The sequence below is a fragment of the Melopsittacus undulatus genome, chromosome 2, assembly GCF_012275295.1.
Source record: "Melopsittacus undulatus isolate bMelUnd1 chromosome 2, bMelUnd1.mat.Z, whole genome shotgun sequence".
In the NCBI taxonomy this organism is placed as follows: Eukaryota; Metazoa; Chordata; class Aves; order Psittaciformes; family Psittaculidae; genus Melopsittacus; species Melopsittacus undulatus.
In genome coordinates this window covers 92,827,415-92,841,202 of record NC_047528.1, presented here as the reverse complement: position 1 = coordinate 92,841,202, position 13,788 = coordinate 92,827,415, and the positions used below count along the sequence as shown (strand labels likewise).

General features: G+C 42.3%; 1 protein-coding gene across 5 annotated transcripts in view; it reads right to left on the bottom strand.

The window, feature by feature from the left end:
• Positions 1 to 364: 364 nt before the first annotated feature.
• RUNX1 (RUNX family transcription factor 1) overlaps positions 365 to 13,788 on the bottom strand; it is a 171,610-nt gene continuing 158,186 nt past the window's right edge. For 3 of the 5 annotated variants that reach the window (XM_031051404.2, XM_031051405.2, XM_005151667.3), the window contains 2 exons: positions 8,816 to 8,995; positions 365 to 5,088 (listed from right to left, as the gene is read on the bottom strand). In XM_031051404.2, coding sequence (XP_030907264.1) covers positions 4,595 to 5,088; positions 8,816 to 8,995 — 674 coding nt within the window. In that variant the 3' untranslated portion in view covers positions 365 to 4,594. The remainder of the gene's footprint in view (positions 5,089 to 8,815; positions 8,996 to 13,788) is intronic. The other 2 variants (XM_031051406.2, XM_034060087.1) reach the window with 1 other exon arrangement.

Sequence of the window (13,788 nt, the reverse complement as noted above, 5' to 3'; positions counted from 1 at the left end):
GGGAAAATGTGACTCCTGCAGGATGCTGCAGCATCTGTTTTGTAAACATAGCCAGCAAATGCTGAACAAATGCACTTTGCTGCCATTCTGATAGGAGCACATCTCCTGCTGTGTCCTCCCCTCAGACTTACTACACAGCCGCCTCAGACTGAAAGTTTAGTTTTTGTTTTAAAGAAAGATGTAACTGTTGAGCCCAGAATACCACAAATAACCCACAGATTTTTGCACATTCATTTCTCCCCTACCACAAAAAAGTGAAGAATGTTGAATAGAGACCATGCTATAACTGTTTACAAAAGTGAATAAAATGTCGTTTATCTTGAAGCCTAAAATAATTGGGAAAGAAATAAGTCTCACTACAGTATTTAAGCAAACACAAAGTAAGTTCATTAAAAACACAGAAAAATGAAAAAAAATGCAGTGTAATTACAAGCACTAAATATTTTGCTATGAAGCTTTTGAAATCTATTTACATACATAAATACAAGTAACTCTGTTGATGCAACCCTTTTAGGACAAGGAGAAAAATGCCAAGTGATCGGTACTGACCAAGCAAGGTTAACAAAAATGAAATACAAAATGTTACAATGCAGGAAAACAAGCGTTTTGCTCAGCTAGAAAAAGGATCCACTTCTCCTGAATCTTCAAATACACCAATAGAAAAGGTCACCCAGAAAGCAGTAATGAATGTTTCAAGAGTGCAGGCAGTTCGGAACACTTTGGCAAAGGCTGTGGGCCATTTGGAGGAAAGGGGTTTTCTCTTTTCCAGCAGATAATTTGGCATAATTCTACAAATCAAATCCTTCATAGCAAGGATGCACTCTGCATCTGCTTCCTCCTTGCACTTAAGCTCCTGTGCATTGACCTGGAAGTGTAGCAGGAACTGTTGAAGGGGGTATAAATGTGGTTTGAGAGCAAAGTTATGGGCCTTACAGCACATAAGACCTGGGCCCTGTATTTGAAGTTGTTTGGTATGGCTGCATCTGGATGAGGAATTGTGTCTTGTGAAAGGAACACACAAGCTTATAGTAAGGATTGCCATTAACCGCATTTCTGTAGGGGGGAAGGTACCTATGGCACACTGCTGACTGCAACTTGTGAACAGAAGCACAATAGTTCTTTTTTGGTTCCATTCAGTTACTGGGATGATAAAACTATATAAATATTTATATTATATATAAATATAAAAATATATACTTATATACTATAATTTGGAGACGTGTGAATGGAGGAGATGCTTTATCCAAATGTCCTCTTTCTGCCTGCTAAGTGCTCTTAAGATACAAGAGGAGTGACACGAGAACATTTTCATAGCCTTGAAGATCTTTCTTTGCTCTCCGTAGTAGACAGGGGATGGCTACAAAAATATAGATTTGAGTAAACTGTGGTTTCTCCTAAGCACTTGTACGAATACACTGAAGCCCACAGTGATTAAACAGGCTAATTCCAGGGGATAATGAACTTAGTTTTTCCTCTGTAAAGAGGGCACTGCTTTGTGCTGTGCTTGTCATACACGTTGTGGTTAGACTCACAGGTTTAGTTGCTGGCAGTTACCACAAGTGACGCACTGGGAAATCCCAGGGGCTTTTTATATGTCAGTAAAGACACAGGGTAAGTGTGGCAACCTGTTCTGCAGTTTCTCATCCTGTTCACACTGGGAAGAGTAAAACTAAACTTCACTTTTAGGTCAAATGTAAAGAAAGTAGATGTGTAGACTTAAGAAACATTCAATGGAGGGTCTAATCTCCAGGGTGAGAGATGGCAACTCCTCATTCTTGTAAATCACTGATCTTTCTGTTTCAAAAATACTATGGGCTAGAAGGGGACAAAGGACTTTAGCAGAAAGCAGGCTCTGTTGACAGGCAGGCCTGGGACTGTACTGACCATATCAGCTGGGCTGGAGTCACCTATGCGATGAGGCATATGTCTCCTTGGATGTCCTCCTCTCTCCCTCCCTTTGGGGTTCACACTCACAGTACTATGCACTTGGGTGGTCCAGTCACAAGGCAGATGTGAGAGCTGTAGTAAATTATGATTTTAATTGCACAGAGACAGAGATGTACGAGATGCATTCTGCAACAGAGCTACTGTTTAGTGATGAAGGACTTTTTTTTAGGCTACAGAAGAGGTGAGATTCCAACTATGTAAATGTCACAAAAGGTAGGGTCTCTATTTCTGTATTCAGCAAGGTCTCCATACTTCCAAGATAGATCTTAAACTATTCTGATAAAATTTTGATGTTTTCTTCCTTTTTTGTTCAGAGCAAACTCTAGAAAATTACAAAAACTATTACACCAAATGAAAAGTAAAAGGCCATGCATGTATTTTAACAGGAACATTTTGAACTTTTGCTGAGATCTCTTGAAACACTCCATATTTTCTGCACAAAAATGACCTTATTGACAATGTAAATTCTTCAATTTGTAACTTTTCAATACCAAAGTGCTACTGCATCTGACTTAAACAAAGAAGCAAAATTATATATATATAAAAAAAAAGAAAACTTGAAAAACAAATGGTTTTAAATAAGTCCAGCTGTTTTGCTGCCTGCAGCCAAGGATCTTTTTAATTTGAATCCTTTAATTTTTTTTTTTAAACATCAAACACTGATCTGAAGTCCTGCTTTCAAATACTCTCTGAGTTGACCTGCAATTGTTTCACTCATTTAAAGAGGTACATTAAATAATAATCAGCTAATTTGGAACGCACACGTGTCAACATCAGCAGTTTGTAATTAATGAGTAGTACAACAACTGCCTTCAGACCAAACCCTCAAATAAAATAGTGCCATAAACTTTACAGTGACATCTGATATGTTTGTGCTGTAACGATGGGCAACGCTGACGACACTGTATTAAACATGCAGTTAGTATAAGCCTTGCATATTTGCTACAGGACAGAATATTGTATGCATCAGTCTTAAATACCCTTCCTCTTCTCTCAGAAGATGGTGACAGAAGAACCGTTAAGGCCCCTTCTTTGCTAGCCTGCTTTCCAGATGGGCTAGACACCCCTGTTCAGTTCAAGTTATTTTGTGATGCAGGAACTGATCTATTTTCCAGTGGAATGGAACATGGCTTTTGTACTCCGCAGAAATCTTGGCTCTGCTGAGCTGGGAGCAAATTCACTCATATTCCATCAGAGCCAGGACTTCACCCTTGCCATGCTAACTGCGTGTTGGCTTTCACCTTTGAAAGCCTCAGAGGCCTCCACTGGTGCTGTGAGGAAGCCTGGACAAGCTTTGGAGCAGAATGGGGCCATATGGCGATCTATTTAGTTAGGGAATATTGAGTCTGCCTTACAAAATATGTACATCTTGATTACTGATCCTGAGGGTCACCACTGGTGACAAAGGAAAAGCAAGGAAGGAGTAGGGAGAGATGACCTGACTGTATGGGAAGGCACAGAAATTCGCAGGGATTTTGGTGCCTAAATCGTTTCATTGGGAGTTGGGCACCTAAATGCCTTTGAGTATCTGAGCCCCGTTAGCTGAGTAAAATGAGAGGGAGATAATTGTAAACAATATTTCTAGGTCATTAGGAGGTCACTTTACCCATCGTTATTCCAGCTTTTTTCAATGTGATAAATTTGACTTTGGCTGCTACCAAAACAAAGGCAATTGCTGATCTTTTTTAATATAGGCATATTTAAATAATAATAGTATCAACAAATACGAAAAGTCTAAATATCAAGCATAAATATCAATGAACTCATCAAAGTAGTACAGTAGTTGAAAATGACCCAAGGCTGTAGCCGTTGTATTAAAAAAAAAAGTCCAAGAGAAAAAAAGTTAAATTAACTCATTGAAAAAGGGGCTGATTCTTTCAGTTGACAAAGCAAGAAAGAAGCAAGCATGATGGAAACAAAAAAAAGAACAAAATCTTTTTCTTTTTGCAATTTTTAAGGTGCCAAGAGAAATAAAACAAATTAGATGCAAAGCAGGATGAGCTGCATCCTAAAAAAATATATCCCAAAAAACAAACCCCAAACAAAACAAACCCCAGCAATAAAAAATTCCATATTCTTTGGAATATACAATGTGGTTAAAAAAAATTAAGAAAGAATGAAGTCCAACATATAAAACCTCTCATTCACAGCATTGCTAAAACAGAAGCGTTCACAGTTTCCCTCTGGGAATCTTCCTATACTTCCTTACAGTTAATATGTCCATAAGATGCAGTAAACTCACTAAGATCTTTTTAGGCTTTAAATCTTAAAAATAGAAGTGAACCATAACTCTCTTTAGGGTTGTGGAGACCTTCAAGCCCAGGCATGCTGGAAAGCCACAGGCCTGGAAACAGACTGGGTACCTTTCTACCCACCCTCACTACCTCTGGACCACCAGCTCAGGTGTCCTCCTTTCCAGAAGCTCAGTCCCCCGCAAGGGATGCTTTGCTTCAGCGACATCACTTCGACAGGGGCTGGCTAATACATGCCACTGCTCCTGGGAGCACTGACTTCTGGAGGGTTTGCTTCTGAAAGTGATGTATGAACCTGGCAGGGCCCATAAGCAAGATGGGTGTTTATGGGATACCTACGGGCACCGAGAAATGGAAAGTACATTAGTCCTGACCCATAACTACTTAAAATTCAATCAGTATGGTCGCCACACTGCTTCCTCTAGCCTTGCTGTGGTTGCCATGTTAGTGGGGGAGTTGCTGTGGCTCCCTTCTGCCTCGACCACATCGCTTTGGTTGGGGAGGTTGGGGTTGAGAAGTGTCGATCCTGTGGAGGCATTGGTGCAGGGTGGGTGGATGCGTGGGGGAGACCGATCTCCCCCCGAAATCATGGAAAACTGATAGGAGCCGGCGGAGGTTCCATAGTAGAGGTGGTAGGAGGGCGAGCTGGTCTGGAACGGGCTGCCCTGGGCCTGTGATGAGCCAGGGTAGGGAGGTGGGAGGTAAGTGTGGTATCTCGTGGCTGTGGACATGGCAGACATACCGATTCCTATCCCTGAACTGACAGGCGTTGGCGTGTAGGTGAATGCTCCCGGGTAATGCATTCGAGGGTCAGAGATGGAGGGGAGTGCAGAGAAGGAGCGGTCGATACCCACTCGGGGGTCACTGAACGCCGTAAGCTCAGAAGCACCTGGATGATGGGGAAGAGAGACAGAGAACTGTTGAGCTGGCATAATGGAGGCTCACGTGTTCAAAGAGATAACCAGCATCCAAACTCTGGCCTATGGCTAACCAAAGCAGCCAGAACAGAGTTATCCGTCAGCTGCTCTGGAGAGTCACTGTAATGTTTGTAGGTCTGGATGTTTTGGATTAATTTCTGTAAAGCAGCAATTAAAGAGGAGTGCCAAGCTCCTGCCCTGTTTTTTATGTGTATGTATTTACTCTTAGAGACCTTACAGCACATGGAATTATTTATACTTCCAGAATGTCCTCATCCTCAATGGGTGTGTGAGGAAGAGGGACACACATCTCAAGCTGCTTGCCCAGCCTCACTTGACTTATGGGGGACACTGATGAGACCTAATTATAAATTGTCCAGCTTCTGCATAGTCCCTCATTGCACCCAGTTTTATTTGCCAACTCAAATGGGAAGCTCAATGAAGCAGAGATTGTCCCTCAGGTACATGAGCATGCACAGGCAGCATTTACACACGAAGTTTCAGCCTACTTCTCAGCATTTAGAGGGACGCTTCCCCACTGACTCTCAACACTACCAAAGTCAAGATAAATCAGGTTCACTTAAGGTCTTCATATCTGGGTCCTCATATAATGTCTCTGTAATTGTTACTAACTTCTCCAAATACTGGCTCCAATGAGTAAGCAATAAAGAACAATAGTATTGCGTTTTTAAAGCAGAATGATGTATTTGAGGGTTGGCCTTTTTATTTCCTTTCCTTTGTGCTAGAAGCCTTTCCCACCCTGCCAAGTGAAATGTTTTCTAGGACAGTCAAATTCTGCTCCGTGCTGTCGGACATCAGTGGAAGTATGTCCAGTCCCACCATCTCCTTCCCTGGTGCGCAGGGATTAAACAAGCAGAGCACATAATGGCATCTTTAGGAAGGATCTTCATCATGACTCAGATAAATGGAAGGTGTCAGTCCCTGCAGCTGGCAGCTATGCACGATTAAAATAACAACAATAATAATTAAGAAAAAATCTTTCCAGAAGACAACTTCTTCTATCAGACAAGGCGTGGAGTCTGCAGAAGAGGAGCCATGTGCTGAAGGAAATACTCATGAGAAGAAGCAGAGAGAAAACAAAGCTCTTGGCTCTGACCGGATTTAAAGCTAGAGCAGACACACTGCAGCGCCAAGTTCTGAAAGCTCGTCAGCGACACAGCCAGCACAACTTGATGAATCCTTATAAATTTCTTAGAAAAGCTCTGACGCATGCTGTATGCTTCCTTTCTGACTTGGCCTCCCTTTTTTTTTCTGGAAGATTAATGGGACCCTGAACACATTTCCTTCCCCTAGACCCTAGCACCTTTAGATTTAACATGGCAAGACACACTATGGTATAGAATGGCAGGAGCTTCAGAGTAGCTAAGGTTGAAGGTAGCATCTGACAACCTGCCAGATTTTAAATGGTACTTCCACACCTCATTCCTGAGAAAGAAATGAAGCTTCTCAAAGTTGCCTGGACACATCACTTATCAGATGAGGGTTTTTTCTTCTCAGTTTGGCAAAAAGAGGAATAATGAGACTTAATGTCAAGATATTTCAAGCAGGTCCTATATTTTTGCTTTTTCTTGTGAGGCACTGTGTCTTTATATGGTAGGGCCTAGAAATTTGCCTTTTGTTCTGGAAGGAGAAATTTCTTCACTAGACAGCAAGGGGGTGTGACAGTAATTGGACTGGAGTTAAAATACTGTGACTTTTTTTCTATGACTATTGAATGACATTTGATAGAGATGTAACATTTTGGAAGCATTATAAAGAAGCACTTAAGATGTGTAGAGATGAACCCCCATGTACAGAATTCAGACAGGAAAGAAAAGGATACTGACATGAATGGAGCTCTTCTAGGTTCCTTCTCAAGTGTTGAAGAAAATATGCCTGCCACGAGGTAAATCACTTTGACACGGGCACAAAATGCACCTGTAAGCCCTAGTGCTCGTGCTCTACCTCCATGCTCACCTTGTACCACCAAAGAGACACAGAGTTCAGTTACTCCACGTTTCCATGGCTGTCTTCTGTCAGATTGTGCATTCCTGGGGCAGCTACCTTTGCTGCCTTTGGTGCTCATACTGCACATGGCACAACAAGAGCCCTGGTACAAAATGATGACATTTGGGTACTACAGCAATGCAAAAAATATTGCCTTTCAAAATTCAGTAAATTCACTTATTTGAGTGCAACCTCAGTCGCCACACTGGTAAAGGTAAAATGTGATTAACATCTCCATTCAGTCTGAGTCATGTATCCACACCTACCAGTACACATGCATCAGTCACCCCTGTAGAGGGTTTGAAAATCAAAATAGGTGGCTAACATTGATTTCAGAAAATTTTGTCTGTCAAGAAAAAATACTTCTCTAAGTAAAAAACTTGATGAAATTACTTGTTTTACTTTAAATTTTCTGGTTACTGTAGTAGAATCCCAGACTGGTTTGTGTTGGAAGGGACCTTAAAGCTCATCCAATTCCAATCCCCATGCCACAGGCAGGGACACCTTCCACTAGACGAGGCTGCTGAAAGACCTATCCAGCCTGGCCTTGAACACTACCAAGAATAGGGCAGCCACAATGTCTCTGGTTAACCTGTTCCCGTACCTCATCACCCTCATAGTGAAGAATTTCTATGAAGGAATTTCTATGAATTTCTGCGAAGATCGTCATTCATCCTTCTCTGATTTCTATGTTTTTGCATTTTGCCAGTGGAAAGGAGTGCAAAGGGAGGGAAACACAGGAGAGAAAATAAAAAAGGAGTCTTTTCATTTTGAAAGAAGAGTGTGTCAATAGAGAATTTTATAGACTTTTTTAAAACAAGAAAATTCCTACATTCAGCTGTTTCTAAGATGCAATTAGCACCCAGACCTAACAAATAATTTAATTTTGGTGGGCATCATTCCTGTCACTCTTTCAAAGCAGGCTGTGTATGACAACAATAGAACAGGCTGGAGCACATTCAAGTGATTCTCTCTGATCTTAGAAGAAGCTCTGAGTATTCAAATGAGAGCAATATGTGTAGCCAAAGAAGATACGCTTTCAAAAGCTGTATGCAAATCTGAATTATATGGCTCTCATTCCTGCTGTTAAACACACACATATTGGTTCAATATGTGTGGATTAGAGTCAGCAGATGGTCAGTTGAGTATGGTGGAAACCGGGGGTGTAGCTTTCACTTCCATGCTGTATTTTCACGTTAGCTTGTAAAGTTCTGCTGTACAATTTGATGAAAATGTGACAAAACAATCCAGTGCAACACTAAAAGTGTCAAACCCCACCATCCTGCAGTCAGTGTGTCCACCCATAACCTGCTGTGCTCTGGTCTGAATTTAGGGCGAGGGAAGAGAACAGAACTGAAATATCTGTGGCATTCATTTCTCGGTAGACAGAATAACTCTTCAGCACGCCAAATTATCTTTATAGTTCTATATATTTCCAAAGTGCTGCTTTCTCCTCTTTCCTGTTCTTTTTTGACAATGATATATTGGGTCCCAAACCGTATTTCTTCACTCTTTGCCCAAATCCCAGCAAAGTGCTAGAGAAGGCTTGCTGCAGGGATTGTGCAATAGGCTTCACTGCAACTGGGGGAAAGCTGTGGCAGCATCCTGGGACACTGCAACTGTTTTGCACTGGAGTCAGCCTCAGGGTCTTGGTGAGGCTCAGTGCAGAGGGACTATCTTTTAGGTACTTACTTGACAGCCGGCTGGAAAGCTCTGCGGTGAGGGATGTCATGCCGCTAGCCCTGCCAGGTGATATTGGTGTGGCGGGGTGCACGGAGGGGGTGGCAATGGAGCCCAGGTACTGGTAGGACTGGTCATAGGACCATGGTGGAGACGGCTGTACTTGCCTTGTATCTGTAATGAAAAAGAGACCTATAGGCTGTTTTGAATGACAAAACTTTGCAATCAAATATGTGAACCAAACCACATGGTGGAAATAGAAACTTAAATGCCAAGGTAATTACATTTCAGTTCCATAATCCTCTTTGTCAAGAGACCTTCAGATGAATTGCTTTCTAAAATACTATTTGTGCATCTGTGAGTTTTGGTGGGTTGTTGTTTTTTTTCTTGTGAAGCTTGTTGGTATTTCGCATTGATGGTAGGCAGGGAAAAGCGGTCAGGGAAAAGCAGATTAAGCTTTCCAATGTGAAAGACTATTCATTGCTGAGATGCATTAGTATTTTGGGCTGTGTATTTGCAGACCTATTAGCCAAAAAGGCATGTGGTGCATGGCACCAAGGAGACAAGAATACTGAACTGTGAGGGCTTCTGTGCAGATGTGTAGGTAGAGAATAACAAAATGAAAATATGTGTGTGTGAGAGAGACAGAGAAGGAGAGAGAAACTAGTGTCCTCCAGAAGACAGATGCCTAAGTGGATAATTAGGACTGGGGAATCGGACTTCCTCAATCTTCTGAAATTGCCAGGGTGAATAAAATGACCAGGTATTATGTACATCTATTTTGTATATGCTAAAACACAGAAATACAGTTCACAGTGATGGATACATCTACTAGTAGTGGCTGAACTTCAGAAACAGAAAGCCTTAAACAACCCCTATGGCTCTGCTAGGCTGAAAATGCAGACAACACGTAAGTACAGGCTTTCTGTAGAAACTGCTGCTTCTTGGAAGCAGCATCTCAAAATGCACAGATGCGTAAAACATTCACAGAAAAACACTAACCTATTATTTTCGAGCCACAAGCCTAGTTTGGCTGACGTTGGAAAACAGAGATGCACAGCAAGGAGTTTGCCCAAACCAGTTGCAAAAATGCAGAAACAACTCTTTTCTGCTTATTTCATCTTTGCATAGGAAGCTGGTGTTTTTCAGTGTATACAAATGACTAATTTTTGTATAAATCAAAGTGAGAAAGATTCCCCCCCCCACCTACCCAGAAATCTTTTCCTATTTATAGTAAATCTTTTCTAGTCTCTTCAGCTCTAAGAGCATTCTCCATCAGCTTCATTTAGCTAATTGCCTTTTTGAAAAAGAAGCAAATGTTGGATGAACTGCTTGCAGATAAAACTGATATCAGCATGGAAGGGAAATCTCCCAAGTCTGAGATGAAGGACTTTGATCTTCCATCAGAAAGCCCATCTGGAAATTATTATTTTGTTGTGCTTTATGGAGATGAGTTTTGCATTTTGTTTGTTTCATCTGTTTAGAAGGGAGGATTTATAAAGCTTTAAAAAAAATTACTACTAAAGTCACTTGCAGAATAAAGTAAAGTCTTGTAAAGAGTTTTCTGCTGAGTAATATATTCAAACTCAGATATTATTAATATTTAATTTTTTTCAGGCAGACTTCCTTAAAAATAAATTCAGTTGACTCATGCTCTTTTAAAAGCAACATCCAATTGCATTAAATGGACTTCAGTAGAAACAAACAAAAAGACAGAGGCACAAAGCCTGTCTTATTCTGACTTACAACATCATCTCATTGTTAATGTATGGTCAGTGTTTATTAAAGATGACAGGGAGACAGATGAGGGAATTCAGTCTCCAGGGTTAGCATTAGGATAAATACCACAAAGCATCGACAGAGTAAATGTTGTAATGGCATGACACTGTGTTTCAATTCTGAAATGGGGTTAATTAAATAATTACTCCCTTATTTCAGCACAAAATCCCGCTGATTTCATTTCAGCAGCACAGCCAAGTACTTGAATCCTGATACTGGAAATCCTGATCCCCCTTGTGGTAAAGAGACCCCAGCCCAAGGATGGAAACTCCCTTGGCTTGTCTTCCTGCCCTAGGAGACTAAATGTCCTCTGCCAAGGCCAATGCTTCACCTGACAGAGCCTCCCCTCTGTCACCTCCCTTGCAAGGGCTCTGTTTGACAACGTCACTGCAGAAGCCACAGAATCTCTTTGGCTGAAAATGTTTTATCCTCTGTTTTCAGATGCTCTGTCCTCAGATCCTAGCACTGCAGAGAAGAGGGGAGAAGTCTGTCCAGAGGGGTCTGGGTATGCTTGAAGGGGGTACTGCCATCAACCCCGTTTTTTATGATGAAAGGAGAGAATGTACTCTCTGTTTTCTCCTGTTACAAACTGTCATTACATGGCAGGGCAGCTCTTTCTGCCACTTCTCTCTCATTTCTTACATTGCTGGATCTTCAGGACAAGAGACGTGGTTTTGTCCTGTACCTTGCCCAGTACGTGTGGGATCCTGGTCCATAAAACAGACCCAAGTGCAATAAACACATGACCAACAAACAGTAAGAAGATGCAGAAAAAGCCGCAGCAGCCACTGCAGCAGCAGAAGAGGAAGCAAGACTTTGTCATGGGTTTACTGAACACTGACAAGGCTAAATTGAAATATAGTTTATTTCTGTTAGTGCTACCAGAATTGGCTTTGTGCTGTGTCCTGACTAGAAACTGCATAATGGGCCAAGTACACGTCTAGTAACATCCAGAAAAAGGCTACCAAGGTATTTGAGCTGCTTTATCCATTTGCTGCTATTACTGACCTCTGGGGTACTCAAAACAGTGACAGACAGCCCGAGAGACCCCCATTATTAATCTCCTCATCCCATTAAGTCTTCTTAAGTGAAAGTTCAAAATACCAATCAATTTTCCATCTCTGTACCTGTATTCTCAGTCCCTGTATTTGCTCTTAAAGATTGGCTTTTTGACATCAGACTGGTTAACCAATTGCAATCTATATAGTGATGTTAATAGAGAGCATTATATTATATACACATATTAAAGCAGGTTGTGCTTATATACACATATTAAAGCAGGTTGTGCTGACTAACCCCAGGCATCACCTTTGCTGTTTTTTAATAACAAGTGGAGGAAAGTATCACTGTAATAGCATTTTTATGGCACCATTTCAGTATCAAGAGGCAGACTCAGCTCCCAGTAAAGGCAAGGTTTGCATTTCCAGCAGCTTCAGTAGGATCTGGATCAAGGGCCTCAAATAGCATTTTATTTTTGTGATATCTGCTTTTCTTCAGCTTTCAGGTTAACTGAAATTAAACTGGAATGAGTTCAAATTTGCCACAGGACCAGGCTGCACAAAGAGTCAGCAAACACTTTCCGAATCCATCTCTTTTCTGCTTTGAAAATAACGAGGTGCACATCTCAGAAGTCAGTAGCTTGGCATGGGGAACTGAATGTGTGGCTTTGTGTGGCTGCAGTTGATTTGGAGAAAATATGCTGCAAATGAAAGGGAGCTGCTTCCCAACCCAGAATATCTGTGAAGAGATTTGCAGGGAGAGCTACTTCAACAAAGGGAAATAGCAGGGCTTTGGGTCCACAGTTTTAAAGCTGAAGAGGATTCCAAAATCGTTTTAAGAGCAGATCAAAATAGCACGAAACTAAAGAAGTTGCTGCAGTTGGTGATCCATGCCCAATCCTCCCAGTATTCCTCCCATTAGCAAGTACTTTCCATTTCTGCTTTTTATGGTGTGAGAAAATGTATTTAAAACATGAAAACAGTTATTAATTGCAATAAAACACTTCAGGGCGAGAATTATGGTGCAATAATTCACACCTTGCTGCGTAGTCACGAGCTCTGGGCCTCTAGCCTCATGCCTAACAAGCTATTAAGCAGAAAGTATTGAACCATCTTTCATGCCTCGTCATGTTTTATTGCTGCAAAAAGGCTGCGTTCGGCTTGTTGTTTTTTTGTAAAAAAAAAAAAAAGAAGTTGTAATTAAGCTGTACAAATGTTGCACAATGCTTAATAGTTTAATGAAACTGGCTTTGGTCAGAGACTCAGCGGAAAAAGAAATCAAGCAAAGATACGAAAAGAAGAAAGCTGGTGTCCCCACTCCGCGATGCTCCCCTGGTCCTCATGTCAGCGCCGTGCCCGTGTCAAACAGCTCCCGGCCGCAGGCGGTGAGCTGCTCCGCCGGCCGGGGTCGGTAGGTGGCGGCGGAGCCCGTGCGGGCGGCTGGCAGCCCCGCAGCGCACACCCGCCTGCCGGCCCCGCTGGGCACGGCTTCCCCCGCAGCCGCCGGAGCCTTCACACGACCACTGTGAGCGCCTGGTCTCCGTTCCCATCCGGGAAGCGGCACAGCCGCTGCGCTGCACTAGTATCTCTGGTAGGACCGGCCACGGGCGCCGTGGTTATCAGGGGGCACGGGAGACATGCCGACACCCAGACGCGGAGATAGCCTTGTAGGGCATGGTTAAGCAGGGTGAACAAACACCTGCCAGGCAGTGGAGCTGTCCTGGTATGGCATAGGGCATATTTTGGCTTCCAAAGTTGTTGATATTCGGGTGCAAAAAGATGCTCAGAGGACAAGATAAACTATGACAGTGGTGAAACACCGGCAGAAGTTGCCCTAAGAATCTGTGACTGCCCCATCCCTGGCAGTGCTCAAGGCCAGGCTGGATGGGGCTTTGAGCAACCTGCTTCAGTGGAAGATGTCCCTGCCCATGGCAGGGGGTTGGAACGATATGAAATTTAAGGTCGCTTCTAACCCAAACTGTTCTGTGATGGGTCAAGACCTTGATCAAACCCACAGCATATCTGCTGAGCTCATGCAGAACATCATTTTGTCTATAAAAATGATCCTGAGCCAAAGGGACATAGATATCACTGGGACATAATAAACATGAAGTCCTGGGATAACGTTTCTATGTGATTCTTTTTTCAGAGGATAACACACTTAAAAATGTAAAAAACAGCATCCCCCCTCTCCCTCCAAAAGAAAAT